This window comes from Poecilia latipinna, unplaced genomic scaffold (assembly GCF_001443285.1).
Source record: "Poecilia latipinna isolate Pla-1442-1.1 unplaced genomic scaffold, P_latipinna-1.0 Scaffold24, whole genome shotgun sequence".
In the NCBI taxonomy this organism is placed as follows: Eukaryota; Metazoa; Chordata; class Actinopteri; order Cyprinodontiformes; family Poeciliidae; genus Poecilia; species Poecilia latipinna.
The window spans coordinates 589498-614184 of NW_015112640.1; the positions used below are offsets into that span (position 1 = coordinate 589498).

Sequence of the window (24687 nt, forward strand, 5' to 3'; positions counted from 1 at the left end):
GCTCGCTCGCTCGCTCGCTCGTCGCCGGCCTGCGAAAAGCGCCGCCACCCACTCTCCTCTACGTCTTCTGTAACTGTTGGGAAGAAGCAGATAAACAAGAACGTCCTCAGACCGCGAGATAAAATTATGTGCCTGTTGCAGTGGAAATCAAATTGCACTTCAGGAAGAAGCACCTTGAGATCGAGGCGCGTTCAAACCATCGTCTCTGAAGGGGGAAAGAAAAAAAAAAAAAAAAAACCAAAACAAAACAAAAAAAACTGCGCCAGCGTCTTATTTTGCACGTGTGAGAGGCAGACTAATTATTCTTAGGTACACTTCCCATTTGAAAATTTTATTCAGCACAGAGGGACACAAACATGGCAATACATTTCTACATTTCCAGCACAATGTCAACTTACAAAGAGAACACAAATAGTTTCTGATAGACGAATTCTGGCTACATGGGGAAGAAAATAAACTGGGTGAAGAGTGGGTTAATGGTGTAAATTTGGAAAGACAGATCGCATTAAAAAGTGATTATGACAGAATAACCTGTACACTCTCGAAGGAAAAGCTGGTGATGTCAATAAGTTGTTTTATTGCCTCCGATTTTACTTTTTCTTTTTTTATTTTAAAATAAATAATTTATCGGGTCTAATCGCTAAAACAGCAGCAGTTTATGTATTTAACAACCCAATTACTCCTAATTTTAGGTGTTTTAAATCGAACCTTCCAAAAATCGGACCCACAGTTACATCGTATCCTGGTTGAAATGAAAACACCTGTCACTGCGCATCGTGTCCTGGCAGCATCCAAACACACAACCAGGGCCCCTAAAATCTGAGATTACGTTAAAGAGTACAGGCTTTGTTAGAAGGTGCAGGAAAAAGGTGGTGTTGGTCATGGCATGAACAGCTTTAGATCCACCAACAACTCTGACAGATAACCAACCACAGCACAGCTGAGAAACACTCTAGCATGCCAGTCAAACGGCCACGTCCCTTCTTTCTCCAGCGTCCTTCCTACTCCTCTCCGTCTCCCAGGAACTTCCTCTTTGCAACCAATCCAGCCTCTTCTCCAGCACCTTCTTTTTCTTCTTCTCCTTCCTCCTCTTCTTCTTCTTCTTCGGGGGTTCCTTTTTCCTTCTCGCCCTCCATTCCGTCTCCCTCCTCCAGCTCCTCCTGGTCCATGTCAAGTTCTTCGAAGGATGAGCCGCTGCCCACAGAGTCGTTTGAACCTCTGTCGCTGTGCTCCCTGTGCTTATTGTCTTCATTTGAGTCCATTATGTCTCTGAGGGGCAGAGAGGAGGCCAGAGAGGCAGCGGTGGAAGCTGCCAGCGAAGTCTCCCTGCTGTCCCAAGGCACGCCGCCGCTCACTGAGCTCACGTCGCTGTGGGAATCTGCACCTGCAGCAATTAAAAAAAAAAATTAAGAGGGATTCAACCGGGACTGTGTTAAAAAGTCGTGTGCAAATCTGATTAAAAAAAACTTAAATGAGAAGTGGCAAAGCATGTCAGTTTCAGGCTTAGTGAACCAGGAAATGTGTGCCAATTTATCAAGAAGATGCTGTGATAGGTTAAATATGGACCTTTGGCCAAAGATAACATGTCAACAATTTATTAGAATACCAACGTGAGAGTCTATTACCATGATATTTGGACTGGATGATTTACATCTGACTAAAGCCACATCTACAGTAGGAAGGTGATTCTGTACAGATATTAAATGAATCCATACAATATTGTCATTCATGTATTTTATAAATAACGGTGTTGGAAAAGTAAAGCCACGTAGGAAGAGTTTTACAAGGGCATTTATGTTCCTTGAATATGTTTTATATTTTGTCTTGCTATGAAAAAAATGTTACCTACATTGTATTTTATGAGAGATTAGCACAACAACAGCGCATAACCTTTAAGGAGATGGAAAAGAATACACAGTTTTTGAACCAGAAATCTAAAAAGTGTGGAGTGCATTTGTATTACACCAATGCTCCTTAGTAAAGTCTAGTTTAACTAATCCTCTTCAGTAGTCACCTGTCACCTAAAAATGTGTGTAATTTAATTTCAATATGTGTAATTCAGTTACACACAGACGGTGATATTCAGTTAGCAAACAGCATCATGAAGACGAAGGAACACGGCAGACAGGTCAGAAAAAAAAAAAAAATCTGTGGAGAAGTCTGGACATCTCATCGGTCATCCAAAGGTGAGACAAACTCCACTGTAAGTAAAGAAAAGGCTGTCCACCTAAAGTGAATAGGCAGGGAAGAAGTAAACTAGTCAGAGAAACAGCCAAAAGGCCCACGCTAACCCTGGAGGAGCTGCAGAGATCCACAACTCAGGTGAGGGAACAAGATGTCCAAAGGAAAATTATTAGTACTCAACAAGTCTGACCTTCATTAAAGAAGGTCTCTGTGAAGATAGCTTTTTGAGTTCCTGTAAACAGTTTGCTACAAGGCATGCAGAACATACAAAATAACACAATAACAAATAAAAAAGGAACCACAAAACAATTTGAGTGGCAAAAAGTAAGCTGCAATGGAATGTGGTTTAATTAAATCCCTTTCAGAATCCGTGGCGTGCTTTGAAAATCCATGTCTACAAACTGTTCCAGTTTAACAAAAATGAGCTTGAGCAAATTTACAAGAAAAGTTGACAAACATTTAAGTCGTTGGATGTACAAAGTTGGTGGAGACAAAACTCAAGAGTCCTGGAGCCGACTCATGGATGACGAAAAGAATGTGCGTCACACTTTGAAGAAAAAGGATAATTTTCCTTTCACTTCACAACTGCATGCATTTTAATAGTCTATCAAACAAATTCTGAAATGTGTAGTCGTTATGAAATGATTCAAGGGGAATACTTTTTTTTTTTTGCAATACATTGTAGAGTAGAGAAATGTGACCGATTAATTGAGTTCAAATATAACAGACGGTAATATTCAAAGAATTAAAAAAAACAATCAGTTTCCTATAAAGCGCCCCAGATGACTCATCAACATGTGTTTCACACTTTTCAACCTTATTGTGCATTTCATTCTCAGCAGCTGGCTGCAGCTGGGCTAGTCTTCTGCAATGTTACTTGTCTGTAATCATAGAGTGCATCCATTTGCTTAATAGATGGAGATTTCCTCACCGACATGATCAGTGTGCTAATGCTTTCCGTCTAAGACTATATTTTTCTAGCCTTTGATCTACGTTTCACTGTGAGCCAATTGCCATTCATTACCCCGAGCTAAGGGTCCTTTTTCATCTAAGCGATTGGTCCAGATTGTTGTTGCTGGAATGTGCACAGCTGGAAAACTGCAAAAAAAAAAAAAAAGTTGACAGGATGACGAATTAAACGGAAGTTAGAAATAAATTGTGTCCAACAAATCCGCGGCCTGGAGAGAGATGGACGGAGCAAAGTTGGCAAATGAAAAACATGAGGACTTTCTAAAATTTGCAAATGAAAGCAGAGTAGGTGTCAGCTCTGGGAAATGTAAGGAGCACGTCATACCTGCCACCTACACAACAAATATCACTGGGCGATCGCACCTCCGGCGGTCTCTTTGAGTAGAGAGACGGGTGGAAGAAAAGAGTGAAGGAGGCCAGAAAAAAGCCGAGTTTCCAATCACTGTAATACAAATCTGGTCAAGCTGATAATATATGGTTTTCAATTAATTTTGTTGCAGCTAGGTGCATCGTTGTTTTAATGCATCATGCTCTCTCTCATCCATGCCTGGCGTGTTTTGCCAGTAAAGTGACCGGCCTTGACGCTAAACGCGTTTGACAGATAAATCCTGACTTGGCTTTGCTCTCCCACCGGACGCCATGCTCATCCCCTTTCTTTCTGCCTTTACACTCCCAATAAGCACCGGGCGCACGTCCGCGTGGGCTGGCACTGAAATGCGTCATTAGGGACAGAAATACAATAAACACGGAGTCTCCGAGATGCTCCCTAAGGTCAGCCTTTTCTTTTTATTATTATATTTTTTGAATCTCCACCAATTTAATTATCACGTCCAAGCAGATGCGATCCCGCTTGCAGTGTACATGTGAACTTCATATAAGTTATTTATAACATCTGGTGATTGGGTTGCAAGTCCAGACAAAACCTACAAGATGAGTTCTGGGAGGAAAAGGAATTTTGTTTGGTTGTGGTCCTGGTTTGAGTCGCATGTGGATGGGTCGTGTTTGAATTCCAATAACATGGAAGCTCCACTGAGACTCATTTCATATGATAACACTGAACTGCAAGGAATTATATGGGTTTTAATTGGCCTTTTTAGGGTAATTTCTTCTGAGCAGCACCTTCGAGGAAGAGGCTTAGCATGCCGGACAACTTCCACACTTTCAAAATCAGCATGCAAGCCTTAAAATTTGCGTAGCGGTAGAAGCCAGCGGAAGTCTTTTGGAAAACAGTTGCCTAAATGAATTACTAAATTGGACCCATTGGGATTATTAGCAGCGGATGAAGGTCTTGGTCTTCAAACTGCTGAAACAGAGGAGAGGTAATTAGTTACAGAAACAGCTGATACACGGTGAAAGAGCTTGCAGAATTGGAGCGGATGGTGAGACAAGTCCGACATGAGATGTATAAACAGAAATTAGGAAGTGCTAAATGAGATGGACCATCTTGTTTATGAACACCGACCTAGTGGCAGGAGCGTATTGGGATCCTCATTTAGGGATTTCTGGGTAAAACACTGTTTGTCTAAATCTGCTAATGTGTCCTATGAGGTCTACCTGGCAGCCTGGCAATAAACCAATTATGAAGAAAGCGATGAATTGCTTTATTGTTAAAGGTTTTAAAAGGTGTTTTTTTTTTTTTAAATCACCAACATTTTGCATCACACCACAACCGTGGTTTAAAGTTATTTCAATGAGATACTAGAGAAAATGTTAGGGTGACTGCAGTTTTTTTTTTACGATGGTATGGAGCATAAAGAAACACAATACTGCCCCCTCCAGCACCTGTTGCTGCTCGGTCAGCTGGCTGAAAAATGACCCCCAGTTTTTCTTTGACGCAACATCATCATATTGCAATATTGCAATATTTTTACTCAAGACAAGCACACTATGAGAATTAAAAAACTCAGTCACACAAAAAAGTTTGGAAAAGTTTTAATCCAGCACATAAAGTGCCACTAACTTATGTTGTGTAAAATGTCTTTTTTAACATCACTTATTTGCTCCTCCGGGTCCAAGAACCTTTATTTATACCCGTAGAGAAATTTGTTCTGCTGCAAGAAACCGCATGGAGCTCAACACCCAACTACATAACAATCCCACCATATCAAGAAAAATGTGACAAGTAATAATCATATTTTAAAGAAACAAATGTAGAGTCGATGGCGGTGTCATCCAGAATCTAAACCTGTGAAGTTTCACTGAAATATTCTCCAAACCGAGTGTGAGACGAGTCATTTCTAACATCTAAATTCAAGCACTTTCAATTCCCAGGCGCTGGAACATGTCATCTTAGAAAAGTCCTAAAGCAATGAAATAGATTACATACGTTTGGGAACTGAGCTTTGGGTCTGGAAAATACTTTTGTTTTAATGAAATATGAGTTACTAATCTTTGTCGTGATTTTAGCAGTTAAAATCCCAGAATGACCCAAAAAATGTAATCCAAAGCAACATGGGGAGCAAAGAACCATCATCCGTCAAATGTTGTTGAATGCCTTATATTTGGATGAAGTTATGTATATTTAACCACAAAGAGCCCCGTAGATTATATCTGTGTAACGTCAGTGTGAGCTTTAAAACAACTGGAAGGGATTGCAGAATCATTTGAGTAACAACAGTAGTTTTAACAGAATTCTGCATATTTTTACATCCTATTTTCACCACATTAAAAAAAAAAAATGCTGAACCCATTGACCTCATCAGTGAAAAAGCAGATATAGGCTACTTATGCTAAGTACTACAATTTACACATGGACAGTGAATCTGAATGCTCCAAATTAAAATATTTCATGAAAGTTTCCTTTTGTGCCTTTATTGGTGGTTTTGCTGAAAGTTGATGTTTTTCCACGTAGCATTACCGCAAACTGATACAAAACGTGTTAATTAAATCCCACATTTCTGTTTTTAAAGTTTTGGTTTGTTCTTTAGCTGTGCCAAGCAGCTGATGGTTTGTCCGTTTGATCAGAGGAGCGTAATTTAACTGGCTAAAAGTTAAATTACACCGACTTCAGATTTTGCTAATTGCTTTGGCCGGAATGAATGGAAGGTCACGATATTTGCAGGGAAATTTTTCAAGGTAAATATCTCAAGTAAAAAAATAAATAAATAAATAAAAATCACAATAATTGCATAGGATGTAAGCTTAGTGTCAAAAATAAGTCTGATTCTTACAAGACCATATTTCTTAGGTATCGTGCTACTGCAGTCAAATAAATCTGCAGACTCAGAAGTATGCTTCTGCTGCATGTCAAATTATGCAAACCATAGACACTCATTAAGAAATATGACGGGGGAAATTGCTCTAATAGTGAAAAACTATTTTAAGTTTTATTTTTAGAAATACTGCAACAAGACACTCCTTAACATCTTAAACATTTTAATAATATATATCATTGCTAAAACTCCACCTAATATGCAACAGCCCCTCATCAAACCACATTACTTTTTTTCCCCTGCATTAATCTCAGGAATTCACGTTGGCTCATGTAACCTTTCAAAAAGGATGAACCAGGATTTTTCTGTCATATCATGCCTGCTTGAACACTTAACAGAACGAAAAGGTTTTACATTTCTTTCTGTCTTGATAAAGCTGGATGCACCAGCGACATCTGTATAGTCTTGGCATCGATTCTGGCTCTGCTCTGAGAAACCGCTGCTCTATTATTTTCCCGAAAATGTCGCTCTTGGTTACTGTGTGTATTTTTATGCACAGGACTCTCGGAGCCCATGGACTAGAACAGAATTTACTCACACTGAAACAAATTGTTCCGTTGTTAGAACAAAACCAGGCAAAGGGGTGGAAGCCGGGGCCAAAACCGTTTCCACAGTCCCTGCCAGGAATCCAGTACGGCTCCCTGGAAAACCACCGGAAAATCTCACTGAACCAGAAGGTTACCTCTGGTTTGAGGTGGTCTTACAGAGAAACACACAGCGCTTAAGAATGAGGTTTAAAAAAAAACAAACAAAAAAAAAATTTCAGACGATATAGGATCTATTTGCTTTGTTCAGTATTTGAGTGGAAACTTCAAAGGGTGACAAACAGCCTATGCTGTGATAAAGAGGTAATAAAAAACACTATTAACTGCAAAGCTGGACACAAATAGTGTTATCCTGCATGGGACCGGCAGTGTAAAAGCAGCTATTGTGTTAAACAGTGCCTCATACACAGTTATATTCAATTCTATTAAATATACAGAATTTAATATTCTGTACAGCTGCATGTACAACACTACATAGCTGGGAATGAGAAATTGTAAAAAGCGTCAAAGGACCTATAAACCACATAATTACTAGAGAGACAAAGTGCAAAAAGTCCCCAGTCGGGGTCCCATTGCTTTGATAAAGTGTGTATATTTTTTATAGACATTGTTGTTGTTTCTGTTCCCACTAAAACTCCTTCAGTTCCTCGTCTGCGAACAGAACTTTCAGAAAACGTTGCTGTCCCGCTTTCATAAAGTCAGCGCCTCGATTTCGGAAGCATCGCCAACAAAGATGTTGTGCTAAGCTGCTCTCTTTTGCTTTCCTGGTGTCTGTCCCGCACACGCACGCACACACGCACGCGCACCCACGCACACACACACACACACACACACACACACACACACACACACACAGAGCGGTGTGTGTGTGACCTGCAGGTGAGCGGAGACACGCAGAGCGGGGAGCTGCAGTGGGCCGTACACAGAGTTTCACTGCTCCTGAATTATTGTTGAAAACCCCGAAAATAATGTTCACGGCCTGCAATGCTACTTTGCAAGTCGTGTTTTTGAAGGCCGAGGCTTTGACTTTTAAAAACCGCTGGTGTAAAACACATGTTGTGGCTGGATAACAACCTGACTGGAGGTTAAGCTTAGGTCAGGTGAAATTGGATCATTTTGATGTTACAGTGTTTTCGTTGAGATTTTACAGCCTTAACAATAGCTCTACATAACTGTTTGCAGTTTATGTCTCATATGCTCACGGGCCTCTGACGACTTGCTCGTTTCCTCTTCTTGCTTGAAATGACAACTCTTTCCACTTGGCTTCCAAATAACTTCTACCTGGGTCATCCCACTCCAGAGGACTGATTGAGAAAGCAACCATTAGTGTTCCTGCTCAGTGATTATGTACGTCTGTTGAAATCACAACTAGAGATGGGAACTGACTCAGAAAGTTGAGTGATATTTACAAAGACATGCTGAGTTTTAAGTCAATATTTCCAAGTCTGGGGTATAAATTTAGGATGAGCACTAAGCAGATGAAATGCAGAAAGTACTTTGGCTTAAAAATTCAAGCTACAAAGTCTACATGGCCCCTACTGACTCAAAGATAGCATCAACATGCATGGGCTCAGCAGCTATTGTATAAAATATTGTTTTTGAGCAATACTACATTCACTTTTAATATGCTTGCTTGTTAAGAATACCAAGTAAGGAGTTTAAGTTTGTGAAATTAAAGAGAACGTTCTCCTTTGAATAAGATACACATTTTGTCATGTTTGTTTTCCATTAGAGTTGAGGAATTACAACGACTTTCACAGAATGTCATAAAATAACATTTGAGACAGTTTAAGAAACAAAAATATGCTTAAAATCACACAAAAAACAAGAAATAAATAAAAGTCTAATACAAGCACATGTTGATATGAGACTGTTGATGTGTCCCCTACGTACCCTGAGGAAAACTTCAAATATTATTTTTTTTGAACAATGGCTTTCTTCTCGTCTCCCAAACCAGATGTTTGGAGTGAGTGACTGATGGTTGTTAAGTCTCAGACCTGAGCTCTGTATCACGGTTCAGAGTGACCATGAGTCTCTGATTAACGCTCTCCTTCTTTAAGCTTAGGCGGACTGGCATGTCTTCACAGCTTAAACATCCATACAGCTTTCTCCCTGACCAGTCTGCTGTTGTGTTCCTTGTTCTTCATCGGGTCACTGATGTTCTCTAAAAGCCTCACAGAAATGCTGCAACGTCCGAGAAGAAATCCGAGGATAGTTGGTCGTGTTGGATTATCTGCTCAGGGCTGAAACAAATGTACACCACACTTTTCAGAAAAAAAAGCAAACCCCTGCTTCTTTCTGTTGATCAATCAAATGAAATCCCAATAAAACACATCCAGGTGTGTTAGAGTGATGCCACAAAATGCGAAAGGGTTCAAAGAGAGTAAATACTTTTGGCTCTGCAAAGATTTGCCGCCAGCTAAATTTGTCTTGAGAATGTTATTTTAACACAGTCGCTGTAGATGTCACTGCATTTTAGTTGATCCCAACATCATTTTCTTTCTCTTGTAATCTGTACATCGGAAAAATCAATACTGCCGTGTCATGAGTTTCCAAGACGAGCGAGACGGCAGCAGAGAGGACGCGGCATGCGGAGACTCCTAGTTGTAATGACAGAACATTTACACACTCATGTCACCTGCTCTCAGTGATCAGGGGATGAGGTAGAGTCGAAGCAGCATCAGACAAAATAAAAGCTGGCACATCTATCTTCTTCTTTAGCTTCTTAAGAACACCAGAAACCCGTTTCAGATCGATTTACTTTACTGTGATCATATGGCGTCACAAGCCTGTTTAGGTGTTTTAAAGAGTAAAGTAGCTCCAGGGTCTCAGTGATGGGTGTGTTTGGGTGTTGTCAGAAGCTCTGATACACACCTGTGAAAAGTTAAACCACTGGAGGTCAGCAAAAACAAGACTTTCACAGTGAGTTAACGCTCTCCTTTATCCTTCTACCCATCAGTTTTGAACATTTCTTCCAGTCAGACACATAAAGTGGTATTTTTCTATGTTTCGTTTCCCCCTGTACAATAACTGACAGCGTCTGGAGATGCGTGACGGTTTACCTGTAATGTCAGTTCCTCTGTCCTCATCAGAGTCCTCGTCTTTCCCGTCTGTTTTGACCTGCTCTGTGAGTTCTGGCACATAGAAGTCCATCTGGCGACACAGAGGAGCCATGTAGTTGATGACATCCGAGTGGAAAATCTCAATAAATGGGAAGGCACATAGTTTCCTTTCCTAAAAGGAAAAAAAAAAAAAAAAGAGGAAGAAATCACATGTATGATTCCGTCTCAAAATCTTCGCAAAGATCGTCTCGGTAATTTTATTTAAAATTTTTAAACCGTTGCGATGACAACATCCCTGATTTTTAGGGTGGGTTTTATAACTCGGTGTCTGTCTGAGTAAAATTTTGTATGCAAGTATGATTTCTGAAAAGCATTGAGGTGTAGAAATGATTGACAGTGCACAGATCATTAGCTCAAAGGAATGCCTCAAGTTCACAAACCGAGGCAGAGACACAACCATGAAGTAAGAGAGTTTTATCATTCAGGACGGAACAGAAATCCTCCATCGTTACCAGATATAACTAACCGACCCTCACGGGTTCCATACTCAATAAGCAGGTAAAGAGGAAACACACACTGCTAGCCCGATGCACATAATTTACCGACCACCAAGAAATGCACAATGTAAAGCATGAGAAAGAAATGACCTGTAGACATTGTAAAAACAATGTCAAAGAGGAAGACTCCAGCCAAGATCTGGAAGGCGTAATTAGCAGAAGCGCATCACGGTGGGAAGTTTATAAGATTATTTCCACATCATTTTCAGCCTTCTGCAGTGAGGAAATTAATTCACAACTGCAAAGCATTCAACTCAATTATTTAAAATGTCCAGGAGTGGGAGACCTAGTAAGTTCAACCAGAGGTCAGACCATGCAACACTCAGGGAAAAAAAAAAAAAAAGAGCTGCATCTTGAATTAGCTATAAAGATGTTGTCAAATTGTTTCTGATCGTGTTTTATGCTGGCAAACCAGATATAATGGAATTTTATGAAATGCATTTTACTAAACAGTAAGTCCTCTCACTCCTCTAAGGTATGTGATTTGTTTATCATGGGCCCTTTTTATACAATTTTGACGCAAATTGGTGAAAAATTTACAGTCTGCTACGGTGCAGAGCCAAAATGAGATTCTTTTGCCAGAGAACCAATCTCATTTCATTCTTATTCCACATTCGGTGATCGGCTGTTCATTTCGGGGTGAAAGTTCAAATCTCTACTCTCTTCTTCAGCTCTACGGTTTCTGTACGGAATCAAAACTAGCCCTAACGTAATTATTTCATGCCTTCCATAATGTTCAAACAGTATTACAGAGGAGTGAGCTCTCTGATAGGCCATCAATGGACAGCGGCAAGAGGCAGGACGATCTGAACTGTGATCTGTAACAAAGTGACAGATTACTCTGTGGTGGTCAAAGACTGAATGCTAAACAATGGATTTACACCTAGGAAAGGATGTCAAATGTTTTAAGATAAAATTTAGCCTCCCTTTCATCATAAACTGACATTTCTCATTGTAAGTACATCCTTAAAATGCGTGATATTTTATTCTTTCAACTATGGTTACTGTGCGAACTCATGAGTCGTCATCGTCCTCCTAGAGTAGACACCAGTCGGTATGGTGATCTCAGTGTCTGGGAAAGGCCAGATTTTAAATTACGCACAACTGAGACCAAGAGAGTCACATAAAATAGAGTCGAAAGTACATTTTAAGTTAAGGCTCATTTTAATTCAGTTCAATTTATTTATGTAGCACAAATGGCAACATGTTTGCTCACTGCTGCTGCCGCTAGTCTGGAGGAGTTGTGGGGAGGGTGGGCGGGGGGTGCGGGGTGCTCTGGGAAGCAGACTGCAGATTCAAGGAGCAGCTTTGTGAGGAGCAAGAGTTTTTGCATTCTGAATGGCTGCTACTGGAAATTAAATGATTTCTCATGCATGCATGAAAGAATCAAAGCAGCCCTCCTGGTATGCTTTTGATGAGGAGTGAGTGATTGTAGCATGATATAAAGCTCAAAAAATTATTTTACATAATGCCACCCCCCCCCCTTTAAAGAGGGCGGTGGATGGCATTGGATGGCAATGGGGAAATTTACTTTTACTTTTTTGTTCGTTTTACTATGTATTCTTTTCATACTCATCTGCTAAGTGTAGCTTAAGATATTTTAAGTCAGGTCATTTTATTGAAGTAAATGTACATACTTCAGCTGTTGCCATGGCTTATATGACAAGTGTGTTTATTCTCAGGAGATCTGGGGAGGAAAAAAAAAAAGGCTAAAAGCAGCCGCATAGCTCAATTTCCTGTGGTTGAGCTGGTCTTGGTGGATTGATAGTTTTTAATCTACTCTTTGCAAAAGATTTTGTAGGACATGATATGAATCACCTGGTTGCTGCTGAGCCTGAAGCTCTGAGTCTGCCAATGCAAATCAGCACTGATCTCCTTGAACTTGGTTAGATAATGAGCAGGAACCTGAGAAAAAAGCAACCTGGTGTTCTATCAGCAGACACACACACACACACACACGTATGCACACACACACAAAAAAAATAGGATATGAGCAAGATTAGAGTTTGCATAACTGACCAGATTTACTTTATTGAAACTGCAACTTGTTATATCAGTGAATGTACGGCATTGTAAAGTTTCATCTGCGTAACATCCATCTGTAAGTATAAACCGCTTTAATGGAGGAACCTGTAGATGTTTCATTTAGAGATTTTACTGACGATCACTAATAATCAATAATTCATGAGACAAGAGACCTCCAGCATTATGTGTAAGAGTCTGATCTCAAGACAAGACACACTGGAAGGACTGAAGACGAAAGTGAAAAATCAACATGAGACAATCTCTGACAATAAAAGTAGCTGCAAGAAAGAGAGCTACAAAAGATGTAAGAAAAAGCAAAGCTGACAGGTAGAGCTGCACTGATTGCTGTTTTCTGGCATTTTGTCGATTATGCCAATTACAATTTTGACTGAAAACGTTTTTTTCTTGTGGGATGATTATTGTTAATGTGGTGGGTGGTTCTGTCAGTCAAACTTCCCTCACAGCAGAGCAAAAGTGAACAGTGGTTGAGTTTTAGACCTCTCCTGAGGTAAATGAGATCGGTGGATAAGATCAGCTTCACATGCAAGGATCGGCCAATTGCTGATCTCCAAAAATTAGGGAAATAACTATTATTTTGGTGGACATGTTGGATCCTGCAAAGTTATGAGCTTTATTTTTTTTTTAGCATTGATTAAGTAATTTTATTTAGTGATGCAATGCCTATAAAAAAGTAATTGTCTTGCATAACCAGGCTAACAACTGAAGTTAAATCTAATCAGAAAGCACCAAATACACCCACCAGAGATGAACACAACATTTAAGCATGGCAATCAAGCTCATTTCTTAACTCACACCAGGTATCCGACAACAGCAGAGTTTGAAAAAGGAAATCGCATTATTCAGCCATTGACTGTCAAATGTGTAGTTGAAGAACAAGTCCTTAGACATCAATGTTTGTGAGATTAATAACATTTCTAGCTCTCAGTCAGTGACTTTTAAGGAACAATCTATTGTACGACTTCACTTTCTGGTCCGAAAAGCATCACTTCAAGCAAACACTTCTTGGCAGGTCTGTTCACTAATTATTTATCATCCAAGTAAGCACTTTTACAAACTCCTCTTCTCTTGAAAAAAACAAAAAAAAAAACAAACCTGTTCCTAATAAGAGCCTAAACGCCTTAGTGTTGTTAAATATTTCTGAATATGTTGCGACTGACAAGTTCCAACAAGCACTGGCTCTAAAAACAGAGAAAACATTGAGTGAAATGAAGTCTCAAGACCTCGAAATAACACACTAATCTGTAAATGACACCAACATTAATAAATATGTAATTAATGTTGTCATATCGTTTACCGTCATAATATGTCATTCTGGAAATCTAGGTATTCTGCACGCAGTCAGAATGTGACTGCATGAAGTTTTTTAAAGTAAAAAGATGACATTTTCAAACTTTATATCTCATCTTTTTATCTGATTTCAAGCTGAAATGTTTACTAAATGATGTCCTTCCCTGCAGGTGTTTTGGTTACTAAATCTGTTTTTTCATATTATTTCAATGCCACCTTCTTTTGATATCTAAAATGTTGCCCTTTGATGTATTTCAAAGCTTTTAGTGATGCTGCATGAGAAAACTGGGTCATTTCTTACCAGCCCCTCTATTGTTGACATGAAGTTCAAAACTAGATGGTAATTTATACATTCTTGGCTGCAAATATTTTGGTCTTTGTAAACACCAGACAAACATTTCGCTTACGTTAACAAAACTTCCTTAAGTGATGCTAGTGCTTACATTTTCTCTCCATAGAGAAATAAAAAAAAATAAAAATAAATTAAAAAAATAAAGGAACATTTGCATCTTCACATTTTAACACACAAGACTGGCATGCCATATTGACTTTGTCAAATAGTCACTGTATTATAATCCAAGTTGCTTTCTGCAGAAACAATCAGTGTAATGTAATTTAAAATAAAGTTTATGAAAGTCGGTTTGTGTGCTTTGTGTTGACCGAGCGGCAAAACGACTGTCGTAAAAACCGGTGCCTTGTTGCTTTGCTTCGTGTAGAGGATCTGGACCGTTGGCTAATGAAAAGCGATTGTTTGCTGGGGACATGGACTCTGTTGAAGTTTTAAAAGAGTGGATCTGATTTTACCCAATCAATAACGTCTGGCTGTGATGTATACAATGCACCAACTAGACCGTGAAGGAAGCCACTCGGTGAAGATTACCGGACGTTGTGTGTGTTGTGAACAACATGCTCCACGGTAAAAACTGAAGAGCCTAGCCAAACGACATCCTTGTTCGCAACTCCTCCATCTGTTCGCTGATTGGCCCGATTTAAATTTAACCGGAGAAATCAAGATCAATAAGTTGCAGTGGAAGGAGATGAGAATCAATAGGAATTTAGGAAGGCTGTGTAAAATTACTCCATCTACCCTTAAGTATAGTTTATCTCCAACTTGGCATTGTATTGCTGTTAGCTGTTTTCTGTTTGTTTTGCTATTTTGTTGCAAATCCTCATATTATCAAGATCATTCAGGAAATTCACCAGCAATAAAACACACAGGATCTATTTGTGTAGAGGACAAAGACTAAAGGCAAGATTTCATTGGTGGATCTTGGGCAGATGGAGGAATATCAACAGATTTGTGCCATCTAAAGCTCAGAAGACAAGCATTGTAGTCATTGCTCACCAGTATTCATTAGGGATTCACAGTTTCAGAAACATATTTAAGTGTAATAGTGTAGTATTGCACCAATATCAATTCAGATTAACCCATATATAAGAACACCACCAGATCTTGTAAGCCAACTTTGTCTCAGCCTTTATGATCCAGGATGTTTAGACGGATTGCCCAAAACCGATGTTAACACCGCAGATTGTAAATCAAAATCATAATCTGACACATGAAATCCTAAATACAAACATCTTACAAAATGTGCCTGACGGAGGAGGTGTGGCAGCTCGACCGGTCCTTCATTTTTTTCCCTTTAAGTGATTACTAATATATATTTTTTTCTGATTGAGTTAAAAGTCCATGCAATTGAATTCTAATCAGCATTTGAAATCTGTTTATTTTCTGTCATTTAGATTTACTGTAGCCTCACATGCCAGCCGACAAGACAATGAACAATATTGAACAAAAGGACGTGTGGAGCATAGAAGGTTTCATCTCTTTACTCACTGAGGAAATGACTAAATATCTTGCAGATTATTTCCTTTCATCAATTTCAAAACTCACTGATGGCCTTAAAGACTTAGTTATCTGACAAACAACTCTATTTCCTCCCTCTGCCTTTTCCTGGTCTCTGTCTCAACATGGTGTGAGAAAGCGTGCCATCTTTTCCCTATAGCTCATCATGAAGTCAACACACATCAGCTAAACCTCTCTTTATGCGTGTTTGTGTTTGGGCTGCTGGGACTGAAATGTGCCGTCCTGCAGGACAAGGGAGGCAGATGAGACTTGATGGTCTAAAAACAGGCCAGTGGCTCTTTGGCTGCCGCCTCGAAGCAGACTCAACAGTTATGATCATCATTGTCAACCCCTGCTTTCTCAAGAATTAAATATCATCATAGGCAAAGACACAAACAAAACAAAAAAAAAAAACAAAAAAAGAAGAAGAAAAATTGGATCAGGGTAACCAGCACAATTTAAAAAGTCTATCACATTTGACTAATTCTTATATTTTGCAGATTATGATCTGTTTGCGTGAAAATGAGACGAAGAAGAATTTATCTAATTTTGGGAAGAGTTGAAATTTTAAACATCTCACAAACACTCAAAGAATCAGCCCCATGAATAACACACTGCAGGCCTTGGCTGATCCACTTGCATAATGCTATGGTGTAACTTAAGGCACTAATTATTTATAAGTAACTTAACAACAGTAAACAGTAGTCAACACAGTATCAGTTTAAAGATACAGAAGGAATTTCTTGCAGATGGACAAAGTCTGTTGTGAGTTTTTACGGCGTGGTAATTTTCCATGGCCTTGCTTCACCATCTTGAAACTCGACGTAGAAGGTGCACCGTATAAAATGGTTGATGTGCATCATTTCCACGTTATGTTATCTGAAAATGCTCTGATGGCACATTTACAGCAGATAAAATACAACTTACATGTACTACATACAGTTAAAAAACACATTTAAAAAATATTCTGACCCTTTAATTAGCAGGTAACATCAGTGAGACCTCAATTGTTAATTGACTTGAATCTCCAAAGCCTAATTTTGAAAAGTTGGGGAAGATTTCCCATCTAAGCTTTGGGTTCAGACACACATATGAAAGCCTATAAAGATTATAAAACTCCTGTTGATTGCCTCAAATACAATTAAGTTATTCCTGGGCGATTGCTTTATGAGCAGCAATAAAAACATGACACTTTTATTGATTTAGTTGGAGAATTACAGCTTGTATCTTCCAGGGACAGTAAGAGGTCAGGCACAGAGTAATGCCCTCCGGGGTTCGAGAGATTCATTGTATTCAAGGTCAGGGGCACTTCCAACACAGCTGACGCTTGAAGGTGTCTCTTCCAGTTGGATAAATGACGGCTTCACATCTGGCAGTATTAAAACCACACCATTCATCCAAAAAACCTAGTGGATAGAAGTTTAAGTAGAAAAAGTGTTTTTTCTGAACAATTACATGTATCTGAGCAAAACATGGTCAAATACACATTTCTGAAATTGAATGGGTACATTTTACATTATCCAGTCCGATTGTGTGAAACTTTTCAAGTAGGTGATGCTCAATACATGTTTGTTATCCGATGACTTGTTGAAATTATATCCTGTGCTAAACTAATTTTCCTAGTTGAAAACTTATTTATTTCGAACATGACAGAAGTATAAAATCACACACATGAACAAGGAATGCAAACGACACATTTTTGTACCACAATAATCTTAACAAGCTCGAAAAGAAGTAGGAAGAAGAAAGACATGTATGAACTCCTACCTCATAAACTCATACCATATTTTCAGATGGACCGTCATTATTAAGTCAAATGAAATAATAAAAAAAATAAACGTAGGTTTATTCATTTTCCATTTTATCTGCTTGTTACATATGTCTAAATATATACAACCTTAAGATCAAACTTAAGAGTAAATGTTAGATTTGAGAGCCTTCTCTCGTATCTTTGCTAATGGGAGAAAAAAAAGCGACTTCCTTCAACAGTGACAGGAACTATGAAAACTTTCATCGTTTCTGTTTCTTTAGAGTAGTTTCTATGCATGTGAGGTCCCCAGGAGAGCCATTAAAGGCCTGCGCCAAATGCGACTGAAGGTAATTTGTGACAGGTAGACCGATGCCTAAACGAGAAATCAGGTGTTTCCAAACTATAGTACTCTAGACATGACAAATAACTAATTTATAAATGTATAAATAAAGTAATAAGGTCTTACATATTTCATTGCAAAACAACAACATGCTGACATTGCCTCTGATTTTTTGCCTACATATTTTATTAGATCATCACTTTCCTATGACACTTTGATTTATCAAATAAGGGCTGGAGTTTCCCAAAATAAAGGCATACTAAGGACAGTTTGTGAAAACTAATATGTTAAAAGATAACATAAAATAAAACGCAGTTTGAGAACCACAGGTCCTGTTGTCTAGAGCTAAAAAAAATAAAATTACCCATTCTAAAAATTTCAAATGAGCATCTATTCAGTCAATAAATCAGAAGCAAAATACCAATGGGCAAAACGCAGTGATGTACAGCCATGAGTGGCAGGTGTAGCATTGAATCATCATAAATAAAATGCTGCAAAAAACATAAGAAAATCAATTTGTCTACTTGACTTTTCTATAATTTGTTTACGGCAATTAAAAAGCTTAAAATAAAGAAAATCAGTTTAAAGAAAATCACCTCCAGCTTAGGTGATTTCCTAAGCTGAAGATTTTGTGAACATCTTCTGAACACAAAGATTTTTGCAAATAACTTAATCTGAGAAGAAGTTGGGTGAGGATTTCTGCCTTCACTGTACTGGACTAGTTTAAAGAAACTCATATTCCTAAGATGGAAAAAAAAAAAGAAGCTGTATTCCTGTGAGGAGTGTGAATCAGTGACGGCACACCGCCCCCGCAGGGGAGAGACGTGAGATAAGGCTGTGGAGCGGCAGCGAATAATGAAAGGAACCAGGATGTTCATTCACACTGGTGGCCTACAACTATAATGGACCAAAGCTGGAAGAAGACCCTGACCTCTACCTGTGGGTGGTAACGTCTATTCCAGGCATGCTCTCCTCTCCATTAATCAAAAGGCATTTGAACTGTGGGCTTCATGTTTGAATGAGCCACCTTGTCACACCAGTATATTATACCACAGGGGCGATTATGAGAACAACATTTTATCCTGTCTCGTCTATTCGTCTTATCTCCCCTAACACTAAGTGGTCACTGACGGCATTTTGCTTTGTGAAAATCCAAATCAGATGACAATTTTATCGGAAGAAAAGATTGGTTCATTTTTATAAATAATGCATAGAGTTTAACATGTGAATCACAACAAAAATTTGGAAAAATAACCGTTCCTGTCAAACTTTGCCTACCATTATGTTTTTTTTTTTTTTTAAGTCAAAGCAGTAGTCAGAGTGGTGAAAAGATAACTGTGGACTGCAAGATTGTCTTGAAAACACTGAAAACTTAAAGGCATGGTAAAACATTTGAGTGATTTCTTGTTCAAACAAATTAGGCAACAAACTTACCGTAACCCTAAAACCATAAGAAACTATAGATGAGAACAAAGTGCAAACTTTTGGCACATATGCAATAAGCAATACTTTGCGTTATCCAGAGCACACTATTCTCATCATGAGACATGGTGGTGGTGGCATCATACTGTGGGGATGCTTTTTTTTTTCCCATCAGGGACTGAATAACTTGTCAGATGAAAAAATGGATGGAGACTGAAAAAGAGGTGGAGGTTCGCTTCCAGCAAGACAATGGCCATAAACATACAGCCAGAATCACAATAGAAAGGTTTAGAACAATGTGTGTGAGTATGGCCAAGTCAAAGTCCAGATTTTATTCCTCCAGATAATCTGTGACATAACCACAGAGTTGATGTTCAATTGTGTGGACTGTGTGGGAGCTGTGACAAATTTGCCTTTTTTTTTTTTTTTTTTTTTAATTAATTTTATGTGTTTAACATGACAAAATGTGAAAAAAGTTTAAGGGGTGAATGGCCTTACAAGGCACTGCAAACCTAAAATCGTGTCAGCAGGAAAGCTGGAATCTTTTCATACTGAGAATAAAGTCAGTGCTCTGTGTGTGAACGCAGACGCCAAGAAATTGCAATGCATTTTCCTCTCCTTCATTAACGTACTTCATTTAAAATTTTCTTTGGCCTCAACATCACAACTAAATGGTTCCTCACCTACGGGTATTCCACAAAGAAGTGTGCTCAAGTACACGCTCAACTGCATACTTCCTTCAAGTTTTTTTGTACAATGTCTCAGTTTCAATCAAAGTAAAGAGTCTATCCATTCTGCAATCAGACTACAATCAGGATCCGAGAAGTCCTACGGTCTCTGTAAAAGGTTGCTCGGTTGCCTGTAGAGACATAGCAGCCTACACCTAAACTTCTATGATGTAAATGGAGCAACTGAGAGAGCAGCTTAAGTAATCCCACAGTATGCCATTGTCAGCAGAACTTACATTACTTGTAGCAGTGCCGGTTTTTCATATAGGCCATATGAGTAGTTGCCCAGGGCAGCAATAGAAAAGAGTGGGAGGATATACGCACCAGGAACAAATGTTATATATATATATGCAGTCAATGAGAGTAGGAATTTATGCAGCCCCAAAATTTTAATAATTTCAGGCATTATGATTAATTGGGGGGACCCCATAAGAAGGTCTTCCACATTTATTCAATAAATGCCATTGGCTTGTGGCCTAGGACACGGGTAAGCAAAAGGCAGTCCAATAATTTGAGTTGTCCCACTTCTTAAAGTTATCTTAAAACAGTAAGGAAAATATGAGTTATTACTGCAAAACACAGACAAAACATTTAACTGGAGGTTTTATGATGTCTTAAGCAATCTCCCACGAATATGAGTTTCGTTGTTTTCTCCTCGTCTGTTTGACTGAACACGAATAAATCACACGTATGACGAGGTGTTTTCACTTGTGTGGCATGTCCACGTGTAACTAGGGCGCATGCTCATCCACATACAAACACATGAAATGTACCTTTTTCTAACGCACACAAAAATATCTACTTATATTTGAAGGCTGTTGACTTTTCACATCAATCCCGAGCTCACAACAAAGAAAAATGAACAAAAAGGTTGGCATGCTCTTGGTGAGAATTGGCGACAGTCTCCTGAGCTTTTGTCTTTCCTCTGCTCTCTTTATTCCCACTGCACAATTACAGGCACACAGTCCCCTCTTCTGACGCCCGCTATAGCCCCCTCTCTCTCTTTTCTCTGTGGAAGAAGACAAAAACTCTACTTCACACCTCTGCAGAGGTGTCCAATTCCAACTGTCCCTTATGGTCACACGTTCTCTTCCTCTTCCCAGAACAGAAAATTTTCTTTTTCCACCAGCAGCAATAATGTTATTTTTGGCATCTGTCTCAACAAGCCCAGGCCTCCTCTATCACCTTCTTTCTTTTAAGCCCAAGTGAAAAAGCCTGCAGTCTGTTTGCTGGAGGCGGCAGAGGTCTGAAGGGCTGAGAATGGCATCGGAATGGAAAGCAGACGGGGAGAGGACAGGGAGATTGGCTGGATGCAACCTCTGTGTGCACCTGTGCAATCAATAAGAACAAACACTTGATGAGCTACACGTGTAGAGACTCTGCCAGCATCTGTGGTGGTCTCCCGAGGTTCTCCACAGTTGGTCTGGTAAGGTGGTTGGAAGCAATGAGAGCGGTAAAAATCCCAAATATGGATGAAAACATTCCCGTTATATTTTTTTTTTTCCTCTGTCTAAGCTGTGTGCTTTTTCCAACATACAAATTAATACAAGATAACAGGCAAACAATTGCAATTAAAGTCGCAAGTGGCAATGAGCGGCCCTCGCAGGTAATTGTGAATATTGCTTGTATTTTCTAAAACACATTGAACTAGTGGCAGCTCACTCACAATGACTGTAAAGCAGTTTGTGTAAGTTGTATGACAATCTGGTTTAGCTGTTGCATACATGGATGAGTTATGAGAATGGCAAATGTAAAAGTATGAAATTTAGAGTAAGTGACACAAAGCTTCTGAGGTCAAATTTGTTTCACAATACTGAAATTAGGAAAATTAGGCCTATGTAACGTCACAGTGCATGTATATGGATATACATGCACTGTGCCAGAAATGCCTGTGATCAGCTTGATAGATTGCCACTGGGATAGCAAAATAATTGCCTAAGAATCTGCAGGAGAAATTGGTTGAACTTTATAAAATACCAAAATGATATAATAGGACGTCCAAGGAATTGAAAAGGCCAGTCAACAGTGCCCAGACTCTAAATAAGAAGTGAAGTATGAAGGATTCTGTTGAAACCAAGGCACTGTCCATCAGCAAACATGTCCAATTCACGCAAAGCAAACCATAACAATAAAAGAAGGTTTTAAATACGTCACATACCAGGACATGACTTTAAAAAACTCTTCATATTCTCAACAGAAATAACACATGGCAGATTAAAAAAAAAAAAACAAGAATAATTTTTTAAAATAAACCATCTATTTAAAGGAAGTTAAGCCAGAGAACAAACAAATGTGTGAAAAACCCAGTCTGCTCAGTGATTCATTAGTTTAGCACATCTACATGGTTATGCAAACACTGTGAAGAAGAACCCTGAACAAAGCCCTACTGTGTCCACGTACAATCGAGATGCAATCCTACATGTGAACCGTCAAGAAGGTGCTCTGAATTTGTCTACAAGGAAACACAATCAAGTTTTACGAGTTAAAACCTGGAAGTGATTTAGCACAATAACATTTTTAAAACAGAAATGCTAGTATGTGAACTAAGTGCCGCAAGCGCATCAGTTTAAAACGACACAGGAGAGCAAACTGCAGGAGAAACCTTAATGGATAGACGCATCCAGTAGTCCTGCGCAATTTAGCTCACGATCATTTCTTCTGGAGGAACCAAACAAAGAAAAACACCATTATATTAAAGGACAAATACAAGGCTGCTCATCTTATCACTGGGTGGGATTTGCAGATAAAGTGCAACTAACCCAGAGATCAACTTTCTTTGACTGAAAAACTGTCTCAATAAGTCATTTGTGGTTCTATCATTATGTTGCTGTGTGAATGTGGACATGTTTAAGTCAATTTGTTTAGTTCTGTGTTATTTTTGCCTCAAACCACTGCATGCCCAGATCATCACACCTCCACCACCATGCTTGACAGTTGATGCCAGGCGTTAGTGACGAAATGGTGCTGGACTACAGCCAAACACCTTCGTATTGCTCGCGCATCACTAGCGCAATGTGGCGGTGAGAAAACAATGCCACATATTTTATAAAATAACTTCATTAAGAGGACTTGGCTGGTTGTTGTTACACACTCTCTCATCACCGACTATGTACACCTCTCGACATTCTCAAATTGGGCATGTGGTACGTCTCAGACTTCTCAAATTATGTTACTGTTGTCAGAATTTTACAATTTTCCATGCCACAAAGTTTGTTATCTCTAAAATTACCTCCTGACTGAAGCTGTTTTCTCTTTTATTTAATATTTTTCTCCTGTTGCCTGTGGTGAAAATAAGGTGGGCAGAGGCTTATAACCTTTCCAGGTTCCTAGTCCCCAGAGGGAACTCAAAACACAGCTTAAGTAATACATTTCCTATAAACATATCCATTAAAGAGGATACTGAACACACCTCTGGGGCCAACAGTAAACACAAGCTAAGCAAACAGAAGCTTAGCACCAGCTCGAGATTACTCTGACAAGACTTCAAGAAAAAAGTGGGGGATCATTAGGAAAACCATTGGAGACCTTTGGTCTCAATTAGTCTGCGTCATTAAAGCTTTAAAATCAGGTGAACCAGAACGGGAGAAAGAAAGATATGGAAATACGCATTTATGAATAGTGATATGAAAAGTCATTGATTTTTTTTTTTACAGGCAGTTTCCCTCTCTAATTGAGATCTTAATCTGGGAGTCTAACGTTAGAGATATCCCCTTCTCTATTCCAATGAGATGCAATTAGGAGGAGGGCATCAGGAGAGCAGCTGCAGCAGGAAACTAAAACTGGACCCGCTCTTCTTCTGCAGCTCTCTGACGTTCTCAGAATTCTAGATATATATTACCGACTAGCTCTCTGCAACCTCTGCTGCAGTTTTCTTTTGTCGAAAATGAAGCATTTTTGTTAAGTTTTGCCAATACAATGAAATTTCAACTTTAGAGCAAATCCCTGTAATTACTAAAGTGGTCCTGTGGTAACCTTCTATAGACACAAAACAGTCAATCATTTTATTCAGACACATTCTGTCCAGACACAATTAAAAAGTTATAAGACTTCAGGAGGCAATAAAATGTCCTGGCCGAAGACTGGAAAAAAAAAAAAAGTGTAATTAATGTGCCGGTGATGTGATAAATGTTGCTATAATGAGGTTTTTTCAGGTGTTTGGCAAAAGGCTAACACAGAGCACAATGTGACAAGAAGGGAAAGAAATAACGAGAGAGGAAACTCGCTCCTTCCACATATCAAAGCACAACAATACAGAGAGCCAAAAACTGTCGACCAGAATTTCCTTGATTTGTTCCTTCATAAAGTTCTGATGCGAATGACATTAGACGCCAAAAAATAATGAGCTATGAATTAAATACATGGTTCTCTCATCCAGAAGGTCATGGCATGGATTAAATTAAATCCAGCCAACTGGAATACAATAAAACCCATAAATGGCAATTTCATTTTCCTATTTTTTTTTTTTTTTTTTTTTTTTTTTTTTTAAGTTAAAATAGCAAAAACGACAACTGATGTTTTGCAGAAGATTACTTTTTCTATCAGTTTAGGAAAATACAGATTCGTAAAATCTCAGAGTATTTACTTTGAGATTTTATGCTACAGACCAACACAAACTACAGATTCCAGACTGGACTTGGGTCTAAACTTTGACAGGGCCATTCTAATACATGCTTCTATCTGAGCTGGTCGATCGTAGATCTCGCTGTATGTCTGGAGTTGTTCTCCTGCTCCAGCCTCTT

General features: G+C 38.9%; 1 protein-coding gene across 1 annotated transcript in view; it reads right to left on the reverse strand.

Moving 5' to 3' along the window:
• Positions 1-310: 310 nt before the first annotated feature.
• The window catches only part of tex264a (testis expressed 264, ER-phagy receptor a), a 76295-nt gene continuing 51918 nt past the window's right edge, over positions 311-24687 (reverse strand). The window contains exons 3-4 of the mRNA XM_015037300.1: positions 9973-10144; positions 311-1384 (exon numbers count right to left, since the gene is read on the reverse strand). Coding sequence (XP_014892786.1) covers positions 1002-1384; positions 9973-10144 — 555 coding nt within the window. The 3' untranslated portion in view covers positions 311-1001. The remainder of the gene's footprint in view (positions 1385-9972; positions 10145-24687) is intronic.